The sequence below is a fragment of the Schistocerca piceifrons genome, chromosome 6 (genome assembly GCF_021461385.2).
Source record: "Schistocerca piceifrons isolate TAMUIC-IGC-003096 chromosome 6, iqSchPice1.1, whole genome shotgun sequence".
Taxonomy (NCBI): domain Eukaryota; kingdom Metazoa; phylum Arthropoda; class Insecta; order Orthoptera; family Acrididae; genus Schistocerca; species Schistocerca piceifrons.
Window position 1 is genome coordinate 204,277,833 of NC_060143.1, and position 22,284 is coordinate 204,300,116.

At 43.8% G+C, this 22,284-nt stretch overlaps 1 protein-coding gene across 1 annotated transcript in view; it reads left to right on the forward strand.

Annotated features, from left to right (window-relative positions):
- LOC124803084 (ATPase family AAA domain-containing protein 2-like) overlaps positions 1-22,284 on the forward strand; it is a 238,536-nt gene that overhangs the window by 136,089 nt on the left and 80,163 nt on the right. Inside the window, exons 16-18 of the mRNA XM_047264216.1 lie at positions 6,321-6,456; positions 6,632-6,788; positions 11,224-11,409. Coding sequence (XP_047120172.1) covers positions 6,321-6,456; positions 6,632-6,788; positions 11,224-11,409 — 479 coding nt within the window. The remainder of the gene's footprint in view (positions 1-6,320; positions 6,457-6,631; positions 6,789-11,223; positions 11,410-22,284) is intronic.

The following is a 22,284-nucleotide window of genomic DNA, read 5'->3' on the forward strand; positions in this document are numbered from 1 at the left end:
CAGTCAGTGGTAATACGTAGTGGGCATCCAAATCTTGCCAACCAAGTCATTGCAAAAGCGGAAGCTAATGAGTCTGCTGTGATATTATTCACCGGCACTGCCTCCGGCCAACGCGTAAAACGGTCGATCATTGTAAACAGATATCTTTGCCCGTTCAAAGGTGGAAGTGGTCCGACTACGTCTAAATGACCGTGGGCAAAGCGAGCGGTGGTATCCGGAAAATCGCCGATCGGTGCGTGTACTTGGCGGTTAATCTTGCAGCGTTGGCACTGAAGGCAAGATTGGACCCACTCGCGGCAGTCTTTTTGCATGCCTGGCCACACGAAACGTTGCGATAGTAGGCGGAATGTCAGGCGTACCCCGGGATGGCACAATCCATGTACTATATCAAAGGCTTGTCTTCTAAAAGCCGGCGTCAGAAAGGGATGAGGTCGGCCGTGAGAAATGTCGCAGTATAGCTGTGTATCTTCCCCCGGAACATCGAGTTTCAGTTGCAATGCAGAAGCCGTGTCTTTAACATAGGCAAGGAGTTCTTCGTCGTCTCTCTGTGCCTGTGCCAGTGCGGGAAAGTCTATGGTACTGGAAACACTGCTGATCTGTGAAAGGCAATCCGCAACAATGTTGTCGATCCCAGAAATATGTCTAATGTCGGTAGTAAACTGGGCCACGAACTCAAGGTGATGAAGTTGATGGGGAGAGCAGTTGACACTATTCCGACAGAAGGCGAACGTGAGTGGCTTGTGGTCTGTATATATCGTGAAAGTTCGCGCTTCCACTTGGGGGCGAAAATATTTTACTGCCTGGTATACTGCCAGGAGCTGACGGTCATATGTGCTCCATTTTCTCTGTGCAGGCGAAAGCTTGTGGGAATAATACGCCAGTGGCTGCCATGCGTTGTCGGACCATTGTTGTAACGCGGCACCGATCGGCGTCTGGCTCGCATCTACGACAATTGCTAATGGCGCGTCGAGCCGTGGGTGTGCGAGAAGCGCCGCGTCGGCCTTGCTCCTCTTTGTTGCCTCGAACGCAGAACACATGTCCTCTGTCCACTGAATCAGAGACTTGCTATTTACTTTAGGGCCTGATAATGCCGCCGTCAAAGGTTCCTGCAGCTCCGCAGCGTGAGGAAGGTGTCGTCGATAAAAATTGAGCATCCCCAAAAAACGGCGTAATTCTTTGATCGTAGTTGGTCGGGGTAGCTGCAAGATAGCGTCCACCTTCTCGGACAGAGGAAGAGAGCCTTCAGCAGAAATCTTATGGCCAAGAAATGTCACCTCTGACTGCCCAAAAACACACTTGTCCACGTTCAAGACGACACCGTAACGCTCCAATCGCTCGAAAATCTCTCGCAGATGTTGTCGGTGTTGATCGTGGTCAGCAGAGAACACTAACACATCGTCCAAGTAGGCGAAACAGAACGGCAGCCCTTGGAGAACCGAGTCTAAAAACCTTTGCCAGGTCTGAGCGGCATTGCGTAAACCGAAAGTCATAAATTTGCTTTCAAATAAACCAAAAGGCGTTATTATTGCAGTCTTTGGAATGTCGTCATTGGCCACCGGAATCTGTGTATACGCTTTAGCGCAGTCCAGAACTGTGAACACTGTGGCACCATGTAAAGCGTGATTATAATCCCTCAGTAACGGAACGGGATATCTGTCTGGCACGGTTCGCGCGTTAAGCGCACGGTAGTCACCCTTCTTCGGAACAAGATGTAATGCAGAGGACCATGGGCTCTTAGATGGCCGCATTATGCCCTCGCGAATCATGGCGTCAAATTCTGCCTTCGCTATCTTCAGTCGGTCCGGAGCGAGACGCCTAGGTCGGCATGCTACTGGGGGACCATCAGTCGTTTGAATGTGATGCACCGTGTCATGTGGTATGAACCTGGGAGCGACCTGGACAAGTTCGGATAGTTAAGCAGTAATTCAGTGTACTCACCCTCCGTAGCATGGACCAACTTGGCACTGTGCGTTGCGGTGTTGCGACGGAAACCCGTGACTGCTAAGCCAGTGACGCTGTCTACCAAGCGTGCGTTCGCGACGCCTGGCAGCAGGTGGTAGTGCGCGAGGAGATCAGCCCCGACGATCGCCTCCGTGACGTCGGCCACTGTAAAATTCCACTCGTACGCGCGACGTAGGCCGAGATTAATCTCCATCCTCTGTGTGCCATATGTTGCGATGGAAGAATTGTTGGCAGCCGTCAGACGGAAGGCAGTTGGTGGCCGGCAACAATGTATGGCTGTTCGTGGTATGATACTCAGGTCCGACCCAGTGTCAATTAAAAACTTAACGCCGGAACTCCTGTCGGTAACGAACAGGCGCTTGGAGGATAACTGGCAGTCGGTTGCACTTATTGTCGACCGCCGGTGGCGTTTGGGTGCGAGCATGGCGATGTGCACTTCCTTGCCTGATCGCCGAATCGTCGGTGGTACCAGCACAACGGTACCTCGCCTTGCGGAGTGGTAGTACCGCCAGAAGATCTGCTTCTCGAACGCCGCCGTCTGTATCGGCTTCTTCTATCATTGTCGTCGTCACGTGCCAGCAGCGCACTGACCTGGGCGCACAAAAGCTCAACCTTGGCAGCGAGAGAATCATGGTCGGCTCGTGCTGCAGACACGGTACTGTTTGCACTGTTGTCCAACGCCGCGACTGCGCTGACCGGAGCCGGTGTGATCGCGTCCTGAATCTGGTCTGCTAGCTGCACCACGTCATCCAGCGGCATGTCCGTTTGTGAGGCGATTATGGCTTTTATTTGCGGCGGCAACCTACTGCTCCACAGCGTTCTGAGCAGACTGTCTGGCACAGTAACGGTGTCAACTTTGCTGCGTAGATGTCGCAGGTATTGAGAAGGCTTCCTGTCGCCAGTTTCTTCTTGTGTCAGAACCTGACGTATCTGGTCCTCTTGTGACGCGGCCACCCGTCGAATCAACTCTGATTTTAGCCTGGCATAAGATCCAGCCTCGGGCGGTGCTGTGATTATGTCCTGCACCTCGGCTGCATAACGTTGGTCGAGTTGGCTCACAATCAGCGCAAATTTAGTTGCTTCGACCGTTATTCCAGCGCAGCTAAAACTTGCCTCTGCCTGCGAGAACCAGAGTACCGGGGTGTCGGGCCAGAACGGTGGCAAACGGACTGCAATCCTGGAGACGGCCTGCTGTTCGGTCATTATGTGCTCGTTACTTGCGTAGCTCACGGCTGCTTCTTCTTAATCACGTTGGGGTCACCACTTGTCGGCTTCAGCTAAACTGGTGGCTGTCCGACCCTTGCTTAACGTGATTCAGAAGAATGAAGACCTTCAGTTGAGCAACAATAACTTTATTGCGAGCACGTATCTGACGACGCCCAGCATGCATGGACAGATCGGAGCTATAAAATTTGCTTCCGGCCTATACAGAGGATCCTTAATCCTCAGAACCTTCCGTAGTTAGGAGAGAAAACAGTACTCGTCCACACAAGTCAGGAGGCACGGAACTACTCACTAACTCAAAAAACAAGGAATAATAATAATAATAATAAACGGAACGTATATAAAAGCTAGAAAACACAGCGCCTCTAGAGGCTGGGCGCGGAACTACACAAACGTCGCATAAAGTAATTACGGCCGCACCACACTGCACTGACACACGCGCACAGCACACACACACACACACACACACACACACACACACACACACACACACACACACACACACACCGGCGAGCTTGAATTAGCGTGCGGCAGCGTCGCTACAAATTGATTGCACTGGACCAAATGATTCAGCCTTACATTACTGGCCTCCAAGGTTACTGGAACTGACTGTAGATTGTATTTTATTGGTCCTGTTGTCTACATAGCAGCTTATGCATAAGACACTGGACAAGTCAAGTTATAAATATACAGGCTGAAAGTAATTTCAAAGCAGACATATTTAAGCTTACAATAATACACTTTACACGTAAGTATTTATATAACACATTTCATAAATTTAAATATTCTTCAATGGAGTAAAAGCAGTGATGCTGTAAATATAACTTTAGAGATTTTCCAAATGTATTGACTTCAGTGATAGCTTTTATGTTTTCAGGAAGTTTGTTATAAAGCTTAACTCCCATGTGAAAAGTACCTTTTTGGCACAGTGCTGTGCTGATTTGAGTCATATGTAAGTTTCTGTTTTGTCTGGTAAAGTGCTCATGTATATCACAGTTTTTTTGTAGTCTCTGGTCCTTGCCTATTACATTTAATTTAAAGAACAAAAGGGTTTCCATAATGTATACACACAGTAATGGGGGAATACCAGATTTCTTAAACAGGGGTTTACAAGAGTCTCTAGGCTTGCACCCAAACAAGATTCTAATGGCCCTTTTTTGTAGTTTAAAAGTGCTATTAGCTATTTTAAGAGTTTCCCCAGAAGGTGACCCCATATCTAAGACGAGAATGAAAGTATGCATGATACGCATTCAATACTGTTTTCTCACTGCAGAATGATTTTAATGAACAAAGAAGATAACATGTTTTGCTCAGTTCTGCATTGAGATATTCAATATGCTTATTCCATCTGATGTTACTCTGCAGCCAAAGTCCTAAGAATTTGGTTTCAGTACTGTTACCAACTGGTTCGTCATTGAGAGAGACTGATGGGATAAACATGTCCTTGTTAGGAACACTGTGGAATTTTAGAGCAACGGTTTTCTTACTGTTTATTACAAGCTGATTACTCTGTGCCCAGCTGCTAAGTTGTTTTGTAAGTAAGTATTTCTCATAGAGGTTTATAAAAGACTGTTTATGTGCCTCCATTACCAACAACAATGAATGAATTTAGACATCGCATAACAGCAGCTGTGGAAGCTGTAACTCAAGACATGCTCGCTGCAGTGTGGAAGCAATTTGAATACTGCATTGATATATGTTGTGCATCTCAAGGCGGGCATATTGAACACCTATGAAAAAAAAAAAGAGAGACAAAACCCTTTGAGTTTCCCATTCATCAAAAAACAGAATTCATTGTATGTGTTTATTAGTTTCAGAAATATTGGCTTGCCAAATCGCATGATTCTTTGTGATACACCCTGTATTTTGCGCGATGTTTTCATATGTGTTCTGCGTCTCTAGCAATCTGGTTCTCTTTTTGAATTATAAGGTACTGTGCCTTGCCCATTATGCAAAAAACCATACTTTCACAAACCATCACTCACATTATGTGTTTGTGAAACATTACAAAAAGTACCTACATAAATATTTGCTCTTGATAAGGAGAATAAATTCTCCAAACACGTCATGCTAAGCATTGGGGGGGGGGGGGGGGGGGGGGGGGGGGGAAGAATCTAACTGATGCTGTATTTCATTATTTAAACCAGAACATCTGAGCAACACAAGAGAGCAGAGGCAGCAACTATGCTACATGTAGCCTAACAAGGAAACACGTGAAATATGTATTCGAGTAACTGAAAGTTGTCATGATGATCACAATGATTACGAAACTGTGCGTATGCTATAGAGACAGTTTGCAGTTTGAAAACAGTTGTGATCGGTCATTATAATTTTTTTCGGAAGAAACCTTCAACTACCACACCATGTAAAGCTTGGCAGCAGCAGGCGATAAAGCATGAACTGTTCAGACGTTTACTGATTCAGATCTGCTGAGTAGAGCGCCTTGATGTCGAGCAACTTAACTGCACAGCATTTGCAAACACTTTGTGAAGGCCTACGCCATGCCAGTGTCATTTTCTGTTGGTTATATAAGACATCCCCCCAATGAACATTATTTCATTAAGCATAAGTCATGGGAAAACTATGAATATGTTAATGCAAATTGGGTGCGAGTTAACAAGGTGAACATAAGAAATTTGATGGGAGTGATAAAATGTCTTAAACTGTAGGAAAAGTTGATTCTGGGAAAAGGGGGGGTTATTCATCTTCCATTTTATTTTTATTTCCAGAGATGACTAATCAAACCCTCTTCCCTCCCTCGCCTATTTCTTATGTGGCATGAGCAAGATGAGGAGAATATTTAGGTCTCGGAAGATTTTCATGGTATTCATGAAAAGAAGCAGTTCTGATATGCACATCTTCCTCTCTGATTCTGTGCTATATATGTAGTAACAGTAGCCTGTAGACATTTAAGTGAATATTAAATTTAATAAGAATGGATTGTAATTTTTCTTGCTCTGTGTGTGTATACTTTTGCCCAATAATTAGTCGCGTACTGTATGTAATGTCGCTCAAAAACCTGTTAAATCAAAAATATAATATAAATTAATGACAAAAAATTATTAGCTAATTATCATCATAGCATTGGAAATGGACATTATTCATTGTATAGTCTGTTTCTTTGTTCCTTTTAGGTGAAGGAGTTATTCAGTGACTATCGTGGAGAAGTAATTAAAGTTGGTAAACCAAACGCTGCCAAACGGAGAGCGTTCTTTGCACCCATTTTTACTGTTGTTCCATTAAGGCACCCAAAGCCTAGGAGAAAAGCAGGTTAGAAAATTTAAAAACACAGTAACATGTTTTTTCCTGCCATGTACACAAATAAATCAGTGTTATTTTTCTCTGGTTTCTACAGATTTCAGGACCTTTACCATTTCACATTAAAGATAAATAATTTACAGTCCTCTTCATCTTGCACATGTTACCTGAAAAATATCTCTTGCAGCTGCCCCACTTCCTGAACTGCCAGTAGCACCGCCACCTGAACCGCGTAAACTTTCAGAAGAAGAACAGAAGGTGCTATATGAGAAGGAGGAAGGCACATTAAGGGAATTGCGCATATTTCTGAGAGAGATATGTGCCAAACTTGCTCGTAACCGCCAGTGAGTTTTTCATTCCTGATCCTACGTGAACTTCTGAAATTGTGCTCCATTGTCTTCACTTATATAATTGTACAATACTTATTATTTATTCTTCTTGTTTTTCTTCTTTTATGGCCTCATTGTATCACTTCGGTCAATAATTTTCTAATCATCATCTTCAATAGATTTATTTCTGAATTGCCCAGTATCTTCCCATTTGTTCTGACATTTTTTGTCATTTGTCTATTTTTAAATTAAATCTATATAATAGAGGGAAACATTCCATGTGGGAAAAATATATCTAAAAACACAGATGATGTGCTTTACCGAACGAAAGTGCTGGCAGGTCGATAGACACACAAACACAAACATACACACGAAATTCAAGCTTCCGCAACAAACTGTTGCCTCATCAGGAAAGAAAGAAGGAGAGGGAAAGACGAAAGGATGTGGGTTTTAAGGGAGAGGGTAAGGAGTCATTCCAATCCCGGGAGCGGAAAGACTTACGTTAGGGGGAAAAAAGGACAAGGTATACACTCGCGCACACACACGCATATCCATCTGCACATACACAGACACAAGCAGACATTTGTAAAGGCAAAGAGTTTGGGTAAAGATGTCAAATGTATTAAAAGGAGTGGTTTTGTGGTGGCAGATTGTGAAAATGAGGCTAACAATTGTCTGACGAAGAAAATGCCTCTGTAATTCCTCCTCGACATGTTATTAGCTAGTAATGCTAAGTTGTTTGCAAATCTCAAGCAATTTATGTTCATTTGATCTTTCATGGTTGCTATTCTTATGTTCTTAAATCTTCCTTGTATTACTCCCTCATCACATAGTCCAGAGCACACTTAAAAAAGTAATGGTGATAAACTATCTTACTGTCTTAACCCCCCCCCCCCCCCCCCCTGCCCCTTTTTTTGTAAATGGCTCAGACATTTGTCCTACAAACGTGACTTTAGATTTGATTTTTTTTAGAGTTATTCATTTTTATTAATTTGGAATGGAGACCGAAATTCCTGAGTGTCTTCATCACTGAAGATCTTGTGGATACAGTTGTAAGCATTTTTGAAGTCTTCTTGTTTTTGTCTTCTTTTGTAATAATCCACTACCAGTTTCGAAGTGATAATGTGTTCTGGGCAACTTCTCTAGGGTCTGAATCCTCCATGGTATTCTCCTAGTTCCAGTTCAAGTTGAACTTTATAACTCTTGTATAGAATTCTTGACATTGCTTTATATGCGATATTGAAAACTCCTCTTTTATTGACAGGATTTAATTTGTTTCACAAATGTTGGATCTTTCCACTTGCTTTTTAGTTTTTGAGCCCTTTCAAATCTTTGTAGCCTTCGTGGATTGCAGATGGGTTTATATATTTTCTGCTGGTGTTTTAACACTTTGCCTTCCCTACATCTCGTACAAATTTATTCGCTTGGTACCGGCAGCGCTAATTCGGATTACTTGGCTTGTCTCCAGCCGCTTGTCACCTTTCTGTTGATGACAGGATTCACACACATTCACTTTTGCCGACTTTAATATTTTCAAAAATCCTCTGTTTTGCCGTATTGTTCCACAAACTTGGATTTTCTTTTCAAGTAACTCTCTGCAAGTTCTAGTCTGTTATAATAATTATCCTTGCAGAGATGATGCCACTTTCCATCAGAAGATGTCAATAGTTCCATCACTGTTTTTGCTAAAGGCTGTCCAGCACCAGAATATATCTTGAATGAGGAAATGTATCCCGTACTCGGATTACACAACATCCAAATGAGTATGCATATTTCGTATTTTCGACAATTTATAAACTTTGAAATTTAACCGTCCCTGCCACGGTGTCATTCCTTCATCAATTGAGATGCTTTGACTTAGATTAAATGTTTCTTTAAACTTTCTGGAAAAATAATGAATTACGAATTGCACTTTGTAAAGCTGGATGGCATTATCTGGTTTATTGTTATTGTCGGAAAAATGTAAAAATGATATTTGTCTGAATTGGTTGCGGGACATCATTTTGTGAAATATCGGAGTGTCTATCAACAGATTCGTTGACCAATTGTCATTGATCCTTGCTTTTTTTAAAATCCAGTTTCCTTCTATTGCAATTTTGACTGAAGTACTTGTTGGTTTCATTGCTAATATATTCAAATAGATCATTTCCAATATATAATTCTACATTATCCTCGATGCTCTGTGTATCTTTGGGAAATATGTTTGTACCTGGACACCTTCAAATTTGTTGTTGGTCCTCGATAAATCAGTCTGATCACTGTGCACTGTCTTCTTTGTCAGATTCATCTGAATCAGGTGGCAACCGTAGCGTTTGCCAAATTCTTCTTGGACGTATTTCACTATGTTCCAATGATTCTGCTTCAGTTTCTTTTTCTTTTTTTCTTTTCTTTTTTATTATATATATATATATATATATATATATATATATATAATAGAGGGAAACATTCCACGTGGGAAAAATATATCTACCAAACAAAAGCGCTGGCAGGTCGATAGACACACAAACAAACACAAACATACACACAAAATTCTAGCTTTCGCAACCAATGGTTGCCTCGTCAGGAAAGAGGGAAGGAGAAGGAAAGACAAAAGGATACGGGTTTTAAGGGAGAGGGTAAGGAGTCATTCCAATCCCGGGAGCGGAAAGACTTACCTTAGGGGGAAAAAAGGACAGGTATACACTCGCACACACACACATATCCATCCACACATACACAGACACAAGCAGACATTTGTAAAGGCAAATGACTGTCCTTTTTTCCCCCTAAGGTAAGTCTTTCCGCTCCCGGGATTGGAATGACTCCTTACCCTCTCCCTTAAAACCCGTATCCTTTTGTCTTTCCTTCTCCTTCCCTCTTTCCTGACGAGGCAACCATTGGTTGCGAAAGCTAGAATTTTGTGTGTATGTTTGTGTTTGTTTGTGTGTCTATCGACCTGCCAGCGCTTTTGTTTGGTAAGTCTCATCATCTTTCTTTTAGATATATATATATATATATATATATATATATATATCCAGTGGCTTTTTCCCAATTGGCCAAGTCATCCGGAACGTCAGACAAGACGTCTGCGCATTCATCATATCGTCTCTTTCGTCTGCCATGATGAAAGGGCACAAGTCCTTATAAAAACAAAAAAACTGGTTGACGTGTGTAACTTATTGTTACATGAACAAAACACCAACAGAAGGCAAAAAATAATAGTGCTGTCACCGGCCACTGTGCGATACTATGTTCACGACACCACCGTGGCGTCGCCAGCCACTAAACGATGCTATGCACATGACACCGGTGTGGGGTCGCCGGACGGCACAGTGTTATAGGGATATCTGAATTTATTTGAAATAGTTCTGCAGGCTCTTTGCAGTTTAGTAATTTGTTAATTGTTTCTACTAGAACTTCTTTATTTGTCTAATGCTATGGGCCATCGTAACTGATGATGGTCGAAGTAGAGAGGATATAAAATGTAGACTGGCAATGGCAAGGAAAGTGTTTCTGAAGAAGAGAAATTTGTTTACATCAAGTATAGATTTAAGTGTCAGGAAGTCATTTCTGAAAGTATTTGTATTGAGTGTAGCCATGTATGGAAGTGAAACATAGACGATAAATAGTTTGGACAAGAAGAGAATAGAAGCTTTTGAAATGTGGTGCTACAGAAGAATGCTGAAGATTAGATGAGTAGATCACATAACTAATGAGGAGGTATTGAATAGGATTAGGGAGAAGAGAAATTTGTGGCACAACTTGACTAGAAGAAGGGATCGGTTGGTAGGACATGTTCTGAGGCATCAAGGGATCACCAATTTAGCATTGGAGGGCAGCGTGGAGGGTAACAATTGTAGAGGGAGACCAAGAGATGAATGCACTAAGCAGATTCAGAAGGATGTAGATTGCAGTAGTTACTGGGAGATGAAGAAGCTTGCACAGGATAGAGTAGCATGGAGACCTGCATCAAACCAGTCTCAGGACTGAAGACCACCACCACCACAACAACAACTACAACAACATGTGCCATCGTATTATTTTTTTTTATCCTTTAACATTAATGCTGGTGTATCATATCTTTATCATGTGCTAAATATTTTGTAGTAACCCCTTGAGTTTGTTTTATTGCCATTTGTTTCTATCATTAGTAGTATATCTTTTTGATATTGATGTTTAACCCTTCTTATTATTTTTTGGATTATCTTTCTTTGTTCTCAAAGTCCAAAGTGTGATTATTCCGTATCACGTGTCTGGTACCTTCACCATGCTTGGTGTCAGTATACCACTGTTTTATCACATTCATTGTTCCACCATTGGTATTTTTTTCCTTGGGGCTATGTGTTCTGGTGTTTGTTTCAGTTGAGGTCTAGATCAACTGTTATTTTTATGTTATTTGTTTGTTCTTTGTATTCCATGTCAGTTTATTATTATTATTATTATTATTATTATTATTATTATTATTAAACAGGTTCTACATGTTTACAAAACCAGTAGACATAGAAGAAGTTCCTGACTACCTTGCTATCATCAAGCAACCTATGGACTTGGAGACAATGATGACAAAAATAGACCTACATCGTTACTCCTGTGCTCAAGATTTTCTAGATGACATTGATCTTCTTTGCAGGAATGCTTTGGAATACAACCCTGACAGGTAAGGCATTTAGACTAAGCACAAGATAATTATATTTGATCAAGTTTCATGCAACTATAGTAAGTGGTAGTGGTTAAGGGCCTGGATTTTGATTTCAGGCACTGAGTAAGGTGTCTGTGGTTGAGGTACTGTATTCCCATTCATGAGGGGCTGGGTTCTCCACTTCCACATCTTATAATTAAGCATTATGTTTTCTGTGGTTTTGCTACATCACTTAAAACATGACAGAATGGTTTCTTTCATATTCCCTCCGCATCGCTAAACAATTTGAGCTGCTTCTCAATTGCTAATTACCTCTTGTTGACAGATCAGTGACATAGTCTGCACTTTGCTCAGCGGAAACGATGCATTGAGTGGTGAGAAATGCAACCCCAGCGCTACCTCCATCAGACGATAGGTGCGAAGCCATCCCATGCCAACCATGTGTGCGATTCAAACTTTGGCACTTTACTAATACAGCTAATAAGCCAGTATTACTTGTCGTGTTACAGTATTAACCCAAGTATTGGATGACCCTTAACAAATCTCCACATCACACACACCTCACCTAGAAACGGGGAGGGGGGGGGGGGGGTGCCTTAAGAAAATTTTATTTTTAATGTATTCTGACTAATGAAAACAAACTTTAATTGATGTAAAAGTACAATAGAAGCTCATTCACATGTTTTTGAAAGGATCACAGATTTTGAATGTAATAAGTGGGAAAATGTACTACCGAAAAAATGCCCAATGTGATAATGATTTGGTTTTTTCGTTGGTGGAAAAAGTGGAATTACAGGTACCATACATTGGGTTATATGGGTTCTCACAGCACCATGCTTCACGACGCGCCATAGCAATAAATTATATAATTCAAGGTGCACTTCTTTGAGATCAGATTCAGAATATCAATGTGGTAATATACAAGATGCATAACTGTGTTAAACACATCAACATTGGCTAAATCTAACATATTGAAGATGTACACTTCTGCCATGCAGAATGCAGGAATGTCACACGAAATGAGAGTGCACTCTCTACACTTCTCTAACCAATATACATTGTTCATGTAGCCTTGTGCACCCATCTCCCTACCCTGGTTCCTATCACTGTGACCGTCCCTGCTGCGAGACTTGATCTATGCATCCTCCTATTCCAGTCCTGTAACTGTCAAAGGGAGGGCCACCTGTGAAACAACATGTCATATACCAGCTGGTAAATAAACACTGTTCAGCCTTTTACAATGGCATGACTACCACACAGTTATCAGTCTGGATGAATGGGCATAGGCAGATGGCGTATACAGACAACACACGATATCCTGTTGCAGAGCATGCTGTACAACATGACAGTCATGACCTCAGTGCCTGTTTCATTACAAGCACCATCTGGATTCTTCCCCCAGACACCAGTTTCTCAGAACTCCACAGGTGGGAACTAGCACTACAACATGTCCTTGGTTCTTACCACCCGCCTGGCCTTAATTTACGTTAATTCCTTCTGTCTCAGTGTTTATTCACAGCTCCAGGAAATTACTTGCCCTATCCTATTTGGAGTTCGCTCAATTGTCTTAGGGTGGGTGTTCATCTTTGCCAGACCAACATGGGAAAATGGGGCATTCTTCCAGCTGATTGAGGTACGTCCTGTGAGTGTGGAACAACACAACACCCGGCCCACCTGCTAATTTGTCCTCAACATGAACAACTCTGCACAACACAGGCCGTCAGAGTTGCTACCGTCTTGAAATGCTGACCGGACACGGAAATGAATAAATTTTCTGACTTGTCTATTTTTCGCCGTCCCCCCTCTCACCTCTGTTACATACAACGCACTTAGCTTTTCACTCTTATTAACTTGTGCACAATGTTTTAGTAGTAATGTCTGTCTTGCATATTACCCTGTTTCCACCTTTAATCTCTCAGGTTTTCAAATCTTGTCTGATGCAATCCCCAACAACCAGTCTTTTCTTCTCACCTCATCCCATAAGTCTCTCCTGACCCAGGGTTCTGGGTGACTTGTCTAAACTGTACCCCTTTCCCTAAACCTCTCCAGTCCTTTTCCTTCACCCCTCTACCTTGCCGTTCGACCCTTCCGCCAGAAGAAGCAGCCACTGGCTCCTAAAGCTTATAAAAGTTAAATCCTTTGTGTGTGTGTGCGTGCGTGTGTGTGTGTGTGTGTGTGTGTGTGTGTGTGTGTGTGTGTGTGTGTGTGTTCCCCTGTTACTGCTTGGTGAGTAGATTTTTTTATCTATACATGGTAAGTGATCTGTATGACTTGCAGAGTTGCTGGCACTGAATAGCACTGTCTATCTACATATTTTCACATACATGTGAATGTCCTACTTCCACCGTTCTCACAACTCTCAGCGGCCAAACAGTATCAAACCTCCAAATTTGAATGAGCTAAAGCAGGTAGGGAGAACACACAAATGAGTCATTTTTAATATATGCAGTTGGGACTGGGAGTTCCAAAATTGGACATTCTGTGTGGGAAAACGTGATAATGAAGAACTTACTAATCACATTCCACTATAACTGCCTTAAAAAGTTAACATTATTCCTACTGTAATCTTAAGTCATTTATTGATTTCCGCCATTTGACAATACAAGGTGTAATAAAGTAAACAAAAAGAAATCATTTACATTAATTTTTATCTTCCTTTTTTGTGTACTACCTAAATCAGGTGTCTTTGGTGTCACTACTTTTAACAGCCATTGTTATCATCACTGGCGTCATTATCTGTGATGATAGCCTCACAAACCAGTGAGAGATGAGGAAAGAAGCAGTGTTTTTCTATATACGAGCAGCAATGAAATTTATAGTCTTGATTGTCACATATAGTTGGCTGTTTCTTAAGAATGTCATGATTTTGGAGGTGGAGTGAAATGTGCATCAATAAAATTTATAATCTTAAATCAAACACTGGAAAATCCAGGATGGAATGTAACAGTATTAGATAAGGAAAGTTGCTATTCACCATATGGCAGAGATGAGTTGCGATAGGCACAATTAGGCCTTTGTCAGCAATAGGCATGCGCGCGCGCGTACACACACACACACACACACACACACACACACACACACGTATCTGAGACTGTGTGTGTGTGTGTGTGTGTGTGTGTGTGTGTGTGTGTGTTGCTGACAAAGGCCTTAATGGCGAAAACCTATAATTGTGAGAATCTTTTTGTTGTGCCTATCGCGACTCAGCATCTCTGCTATATGGTGAGTAGCAAATTTCCTCCTTCAAATTTATAATCTTAGCTATCTGTAGCATTTGGCTCTTTCTTTGAAATATTTTGTTCTTATAATGGGGCCCGAGAACACGGAGGCTTTTCATATGAGACTATGTGACGTACACCTCTAGTATTAAACAATGGAAAATCTAGGATGGAATGTAACAGTATTATGAAAAAAGGAATGTTACTACTTACCATGTAGTGGAGATGCCGACTCGCAGATAGGCACGACAGAAAGATAATGTCCGATTTGTGACAGTCTCTTTGTTGTGCCTATCTGTGACTCAGCATCTCCGCTATATGGTGAGTAGCAACTTCTTTTTTTCATAATGTTACACCTGTAGTGTTATGTATACATCAAATAGTTGGAAGTTACGGAAGGAAACATGGATCGTGTGATTTGTGACAAAGGTACTTGATGTAGTAACAGATGTTCAAAAATGAATTCAGGCAATCGCTCACATGTGGTGTATGATGGTAATGTGTTTGCTTGGGCACATGACGAAAAGGGTTTTAGTGCCTGTACTAAAATTTTACGAGACAAATATGCACTGAATTGATTGATTTTTCAGAATTATAAAACTTGAACAACAATAAAAATATCCACAACAGACACACTCTTCATTCAGATCTACAATTAATGATAAAGTAAAATTTGATGAATAACAATAAAAATATCCACAACAGACACACTTCATTCAGATCTACAATTAATGATAAAGTAAAATTTGATGGACAACAATAAAAATATCCACAACAGACACACTCTTCATTCAGATCTACAATTAATGATAAAGTAAAATTCGTTGGGAAGAATTAAGGTATTGTAGCAAATATTTGTGGCCGGCTGACTACTGGAATAAAACAGTTGGGCCAACCAGTCTGCAGTCTTCAGCCTACTTTAGGCAGGAGTCCAGTCAATGAATTTATCCCATTGGTTCTATCACATGCAGAAGAGAAACACTCATGTGCACTTATAGATTGTGTAGCCTCATGTGGTTTGGAGCTTGCAGTGCTCAAGCTTCATATGTATCCACAACCTCACTCCTGCAACAATGACAGGAATGGCTTTTTGTTGTTGCCAGGGCAGTTTGGTGATGTGCAGGAGGAGGGGAATGTAGTGAGTTGATGGAGAGGAGGAAACACGCACAGAACAAGGATGAGGTAGGAAATAATTTAGCAGGATTTTATTGCTGTTGTGTGCAGAATTTTCAGGCACCAAGTGGTCAAGTTAGTGGCAAGCCCCAGTCTGGTTATGGTCTCCAATGCACGTCGGTTTGAGTGGTACGCTCTTTCTGATACGTATTCGAGTGACCACTTCGCTTGTGTTATCCGTCTCCTGCATCATACCCCATCTCCATGCTCAACTAGTTGGAACATCTCCAAAGCAGACTGGGGGCTCTTCTCTTCCAGGACGAAATTTCAGGATCATAACATTGCAAGCTGCGATAGTCAGGTCGCACACCACACGGAAGTCATTCCCACTGCTGCTGAATATTCCATCCCTCATACTACTTCTTCTCCACGTCACGTACCGGCCTCCTGGTGGACCGCAGCATGTAGAGACGCTAGTGCTCGTTGACGTGCTTTACGCACCTTTAAGGGCCACCCTACAATGGCAAATTGTATTAATTATACAGTCTACATGTTTCCTGGAGCACTGTCTTCAGCGTTGTCTTGACCGTCTTTACTCCTGGAGTGTCGTCAGTGGCTTCTGTTTTTCTGCCGAGAAGACGGTCTGTATTAACTTCTGGCACTACAAAGAGTTTCTCCCACCGTCCTTACATCTCGGTGCCGTTGCTCTCCCATTCGTGGAGACAACAAAATTTTTAGGTCTTACATTTAACAGGAAACTTAGCTGGTCTCCACATGTGTCATTGTATTTGTCTGCCCGTTGTACCCGTTCCCTAAATGTCCTCCGTGTTCTCAGCGGTGTGGCGTGGGGAGCGGATCAAACCGTCCTACTTTGCCTATATCGGTCGATCGTCCGCTCAAAGCTGGATTGTGGGAGCTTTGTATACTCCTATGCATGGCCGTCCATCTTACGCCGCCTCAGCTCTATACATCATTGGGGGTTGCGTCTTGCGATTGGAGCGTTCTATACTAGTCCCGTCGAGAGTCTTCATGCTGAAGCCAGTGAATTGCCACTAACCTACCGGCGCGATATACTGCTTTGTCAGTATGTCTGTCGGCTATTATCAATGTCCGACCACCCATCTTATCGTTCCTTTTTTCACGACTCTCTCGACCGTCAACATGGGTTGTATGTATCTGCCCTACTACCCCCTGGAGTTTGCTTTCGTTGCCTCCTTCAGCAACTTGATTTTCCACTCCCTGCAACCTTTAGAGTGGGCGAGAGCCAAACGCCACCTTGGCTCCATGGTCAGGTTTGCGTTGACCTTGACCTCAGCTCGCTCCCAAAGGAGGTTACCCCAGCTTCGGTATACCACTCGCGGTTTGTCGAACTCCATTCGAAGGTCATTAATACGATCTTCATTTATACAGATGGCTCTAAGACTAATGACGGTGTCGGGTGTTCTTTTATTGTCGGGGCACACAGTTTCAAGTACCGGCTCCATGGCCATTGTTTGGTCTTCACAGCTGAACTATTTGCCCTCTATCAGGATGTTCTTTACATGCACCGCCACCGACATTCTGCTTATGTCATCTGCTCTGATTCCCTGAGCGCCATCCAGAGCCTCGGTGATCCGTATCCGGTTCACCCTTTTGTGCACCGGATCCAACGCTCTTTTCAGCAGCTGGCAGATGACGGTTCTCCGGTTACCTTTCTGTGGGTTCCTGGCCACGTCGGTAACCCTGGGAAAGAAGCTGCAGATACCTACATCTACATCTACATTTATACTCCGCAAGCCACCCAACGGTGTGTGGCGGAGGGCACTTTACGTGCCACTGTCATTACCTCCCTTTTCTGTTCGAGTCGCGTACGGTTCGCGGGAAGAACAACTGTCTGAAAGCCTCCGTGCGCGCTCGAATCTCTCTAATTTTACATTCTTGATCTCCTCGGGAGGTATAAGTAGGGGGAAGCAATATATTCAATACCTCACCCAGAAACGCACCCTCTCGAAACCTGGCGAGCAAGCTACACCACGATGCAGAGCACCTCTCTTGCAGAGTCTGCCACTTGAGTTTGCTAAACATCTCCGTAACGCTATCACGGTTACCAAATAACCCTGTGACAAAACGTGCCGCTCTTCTTTGGATCTTCTCTATCTCCTCCGTCAACCCGATCTGGTACGGATCCCACACTGATGAGCAATACTCAAGTATAGGTCGAACGAGTGTTTTGTAAGCCACCTCCTTTGTTGATGGACTACATTTTCTAAGGACTCTCCCAATGAATCTCAACCTGGTACCCGCCTTACCAACAATTAATTTTATATGATCATTCCACTTCAAATCATTCCGCACGCACACTCCCAGATATTTTACAGAAGTAACTGCTACCAGTGTTTGTTCCGCTATCATATAATCATACAATAAAGGATCCTTCTTTCTTTGTATTCGCAATACATTACATTTGTTTATGTTATGGGTCAGTTGCCACTCCCTGCACCAAGTGCCTATCTGCTGCAGATCTTCCTGCATTTCGCTACAATTTTCTAATGCTGCAACTTCTCTGTATACTACAGCATCATCCGCGAAAAGCCGCATGGAACTTCCGACACTATCTACTAGGTCATATATAAAAGAGGGAAACATTCCACGTGGGAAAAATATATCTAAAAACAAAGATGATGAGACTTACCAAACAAAAGCGCTGGCAGGTCGATAGACACACTAACACACACACAAAATTCAAGCTTTCGCAACCAATGGTTGATTCATCAGGAAAGAGGGAAGGAGAGGGAAAGACGAAAGGAAGTGGGTGTTAAGGGAGAGGGTAAGGAGTCATTCCAATCCCGGGAGCGGAAAGACTTACCTTAGGGGGGAAAAAAGGACGGGTATACACGCGCGCTCGCGGGCGCACGCGCGCGCGCGCACACACACACATATACAGACACAAGCAGACATATTTAAAGACAAAGAGTTTGGGCAGAGATGTCAGTCGAGGCAGAAGTGCAGAGGCAAAGATGATGTTGAATGACAGGTGAGGTATGAGTGGCGGCAACTTGAAATTAGCGGAGATTGAGGCCTGGTGGGTAACGCGATGAGAGGATATATTGAAGAGCAAGTTCCCATCTCCGGAGTTTGGATAGGTTGGTGTTGGTGGGAAGTATCCAGATAACCCGGACGGTGTAACACTGTGCCAAGATGTGCTGGCCGTGCACCAAGGCATGTTTAGCCGCAGGGTGATTCTCATTACCAACAAACACTGTCTGCCTGTGTCCATTCATGCAAATGGACAGTTTGTTGCTGGTCATTCCCACATAGAATGCATCACAGTGTAGGCAGGTCAGTCGGTAAATCACGTGGGTGCTTTCACATGTGGCTCTGCCTTTGATCGTGTACACCTTCCGGGTTACAGGACTGGAGTAGGTGGTGGTGGGAGGATGCATGGGACAGGTTTTACACCGGGGGCAGTTACAAGGATAGGAGCCAGAGGGTAGGGAAGGTGGTTTGGGGATTTCATAGGGATGAACTAACAGGTTACGAAGGTTAGGTGGACGGCGGAAAGACACTCTTGGTGGAGTGGGGAGGATTTCGTGAAGGATAGATCTCATTTCAGGGCAGGATTTGAGGAAGTCGTATCCTTGCTGGAGAGCCACATTCAGAGTCTGGTCCAGTCCCGGAAATTATCCTGTCACAAGTGGGGCACTTTTGTGGTTCTTCTGTGAGGGATTCTGGGTTTGAGGGGATGAGGAAGTGGCTCTGGTTATTTGCTTCTGTACCAGGTCGGGAGGGTAGTTGCGGGATGCGAAAGCTCTTGTCAGGTTGTTGGTGTAATGGTTCAGGGATTCCGGACTGGAGCAGATTCGTTTGCCACGAAGACCTAGGCTGTAGGGAAGGGACCGTTTGATGTGGAATGGGTGGCAGCTGTCATAATGGAGGTACTGTTGCTTGTTGGTGGGTTTGATGTGGACGGACGTGTGAAGCTGGCCATTGGACAGGTGGAGGTCAACGTCAAGGAAAGTGGCATGGGATTTACAGTAGGACCAGGTGAATCTGATGGAACCAAAGGAGTTGAGGTTGGAGAGGAAATTCTGGAGTTCTTCTTCACTGTGAGTCCAGATCATGAAGATGTCATCAATAAATCTGTACCAAACTTTGGGTTGGCAGGCCTGGGTAACCAAGAAGGCTTCCTCTAAGCGACACATGAATAGTTTGGCGTACGAGGGGGCCATCCTGGTACCCATGGCTGTTCCCTTTAATTGTTGGTAGGTCTGGCCTTCAAAAGTGAAGAAGTTGTGGGTCAGGATGAAGCTGGCTAAGGTGATGAGGAAAGAGGTTTTAGGTAGGGTGGCAGGTGATCGTCGTGAAAGGAAATGCTCCATCGCAGTGAGCCCTGGACGTGCGGAATATTTGTGTATAAGGAAGTGGCATCAATGGTTACAAGGATGGTTTCCGGGGGTAACACATTGGGTAAGGATTCCAGGCGTTCGAGAAAGTGGTTGGTGTCTTTGATCAAGGATGGGAGACTGCATGTAATGGGTTGAAGGTGTTGATCTACGTAGGCAGAGATACGTTCTGTGGGGGCTTGGCAACCAGCTACAATGGGGCGGCCGGGATGATTGGGTTTGTGGATTTTAGGAAGAAGGTACAAGGTAGGGGTGCGGGGTGTCGGTGGGGTCAGGAGGTTGATGGAGTCAGGTGAAAGGTTTTGGAGGGGGCCTAAGGTTCTGAGGATTCCTTGAAGCTCCGCCTGGACATCGGGAATGGGGTTACCTTGGCAAACTTTGTATGTGGTGGTGTCTGAAAGCTGACGCAGTCCCTCAGCCACATACTCCCGACGATCAAGTATCATGGTCGTGCAACCCTTGTCCGCCGGAAGAATGACGATGGATCGGTCAGCCTTCAGATCACGGATAGCCTGGGCTTCAGCAGTGGTGATGTTGGGAGTAGGATTAAGGTTTTTTAAGAAGGATTGAGATGCAAGGCTGGAAGTCAGAAATTCCTGGAAGGTTTGGAGAGGGTGATTTTGAGGAAGAGGAGGTGGGTCCCGTTGCGACGGAGGACGGAACTGTTCCAGGCAGTTTCTTCGTAACCTGTTAGTTCATCCCTATGAAATCCCCAAACCACCTTCCCTACCCTCTGGCTCCTATCCTTGTAACCGCCCCCGGTGTAAAACCTGTCCTTTGCACCCTCCCACCACCACCGACTCCAGTCCTGTAACCCAGAAGGTGTACACGATCAAAGGCAGAGCCACATGTGAAAGCACCCACGTGATTTACCAACTGACCTGCCTACACTGTGATGCATTCTATGTGGGAATGACCAGCAACAAACTGTCCATTTGCATGAATGGACACAGGCAGACAGTGTTTGTTGGTAATGAGGATCACCCTGTGGCTAAACATGCCTTGGTGCACGGCCAGCACATCTTGGCACAGTGTTACACCGTCCGGGTTATCTGGATACTTCCCACCAACACCAACCTATCCGAACTCCGGAGATGGAAACTTGCTCTTCAATATATCCTCTCATCGCGTTACCCACCAGGCCTCAATCTCCGCTAATTTCAGGTTGCCGCCACTCATACCTCACCTGTCATTCAACATCATCTTTGCCTCTGCACTTCTGCCTCGACAGACATCTCTGCCCAAACTCTTTGTCTTTAAATATGTCTGCTTGTGTCTGTATATGTGTGGATGGATATATGTGTGTGTGTGTGTGTGTGTGTGTGTGTGTGTGTGTGTGTGTGTGTGTGTGTGTGTGCGCGCGCGAGTGTATACCCATCCTTTTTTCCCGCTAAGGTAAGTCTTTCCGCTCCCGGGATTGGAATGACTCCTTACCCTCTCCCTTAAAACCCACTTCCTTTCGTCTTTCCCTCTCCTTCCCTCTTTCCTGATGAGGCAACAGTTTGTTGCGAAAGCTTGAATTTTGTGTGTATGTATGTGTCTGTTTGTGTTTCTATCGACCTGCCAGCGCTTTCGTATGGTAAGTCACATCATCTTCGTTTTTAAATATATTTTTCCCACATATGGCTGTGGTCCTCCAGCTTCGGACAGCTTCTTGTTGGGTGCCTTCATCCGATTTTAGCAGGGTCATTTGTCAGCGCATTTTATCATGTGGCATGCCGATTGGTCGACACTTACTGAAAACAAGTTTCGGGCCTTGAAACCTCTCCCCACGGCTTGGACGACCTCTTCACGCCCTTCTTGGTGGGAGGAGGTCGTTTTGGCCCGGTTACGGATTGGACACTGCCGGTTCAGCCACCGCCATCTGCTGACGGTACGCCACATTTTCACGTCCTGTCCGAATTTTAATACACCTCGCATTGATCTTGGCCTGCTATGTAGTCTGGATGAAATTTTAGCGGATGACCTAGGAGCAGCTGCTCGCGTTTTTCATTTTATCCACTTGACAAACCTATCTAATGACATTTGATTATGCTGTTTTCTTTTAATCCCTGGCCTGTTAATGTGCGTTTTATAGTGTTGTTCTTTTTAGTTGCTGTTTTAACATTGTGCCTCGCAGTGCATTCATAATTTAGTCTGGGCGCTAATGACCACTGTAGTTGTGCGCCCCACCCCCCCAAAAA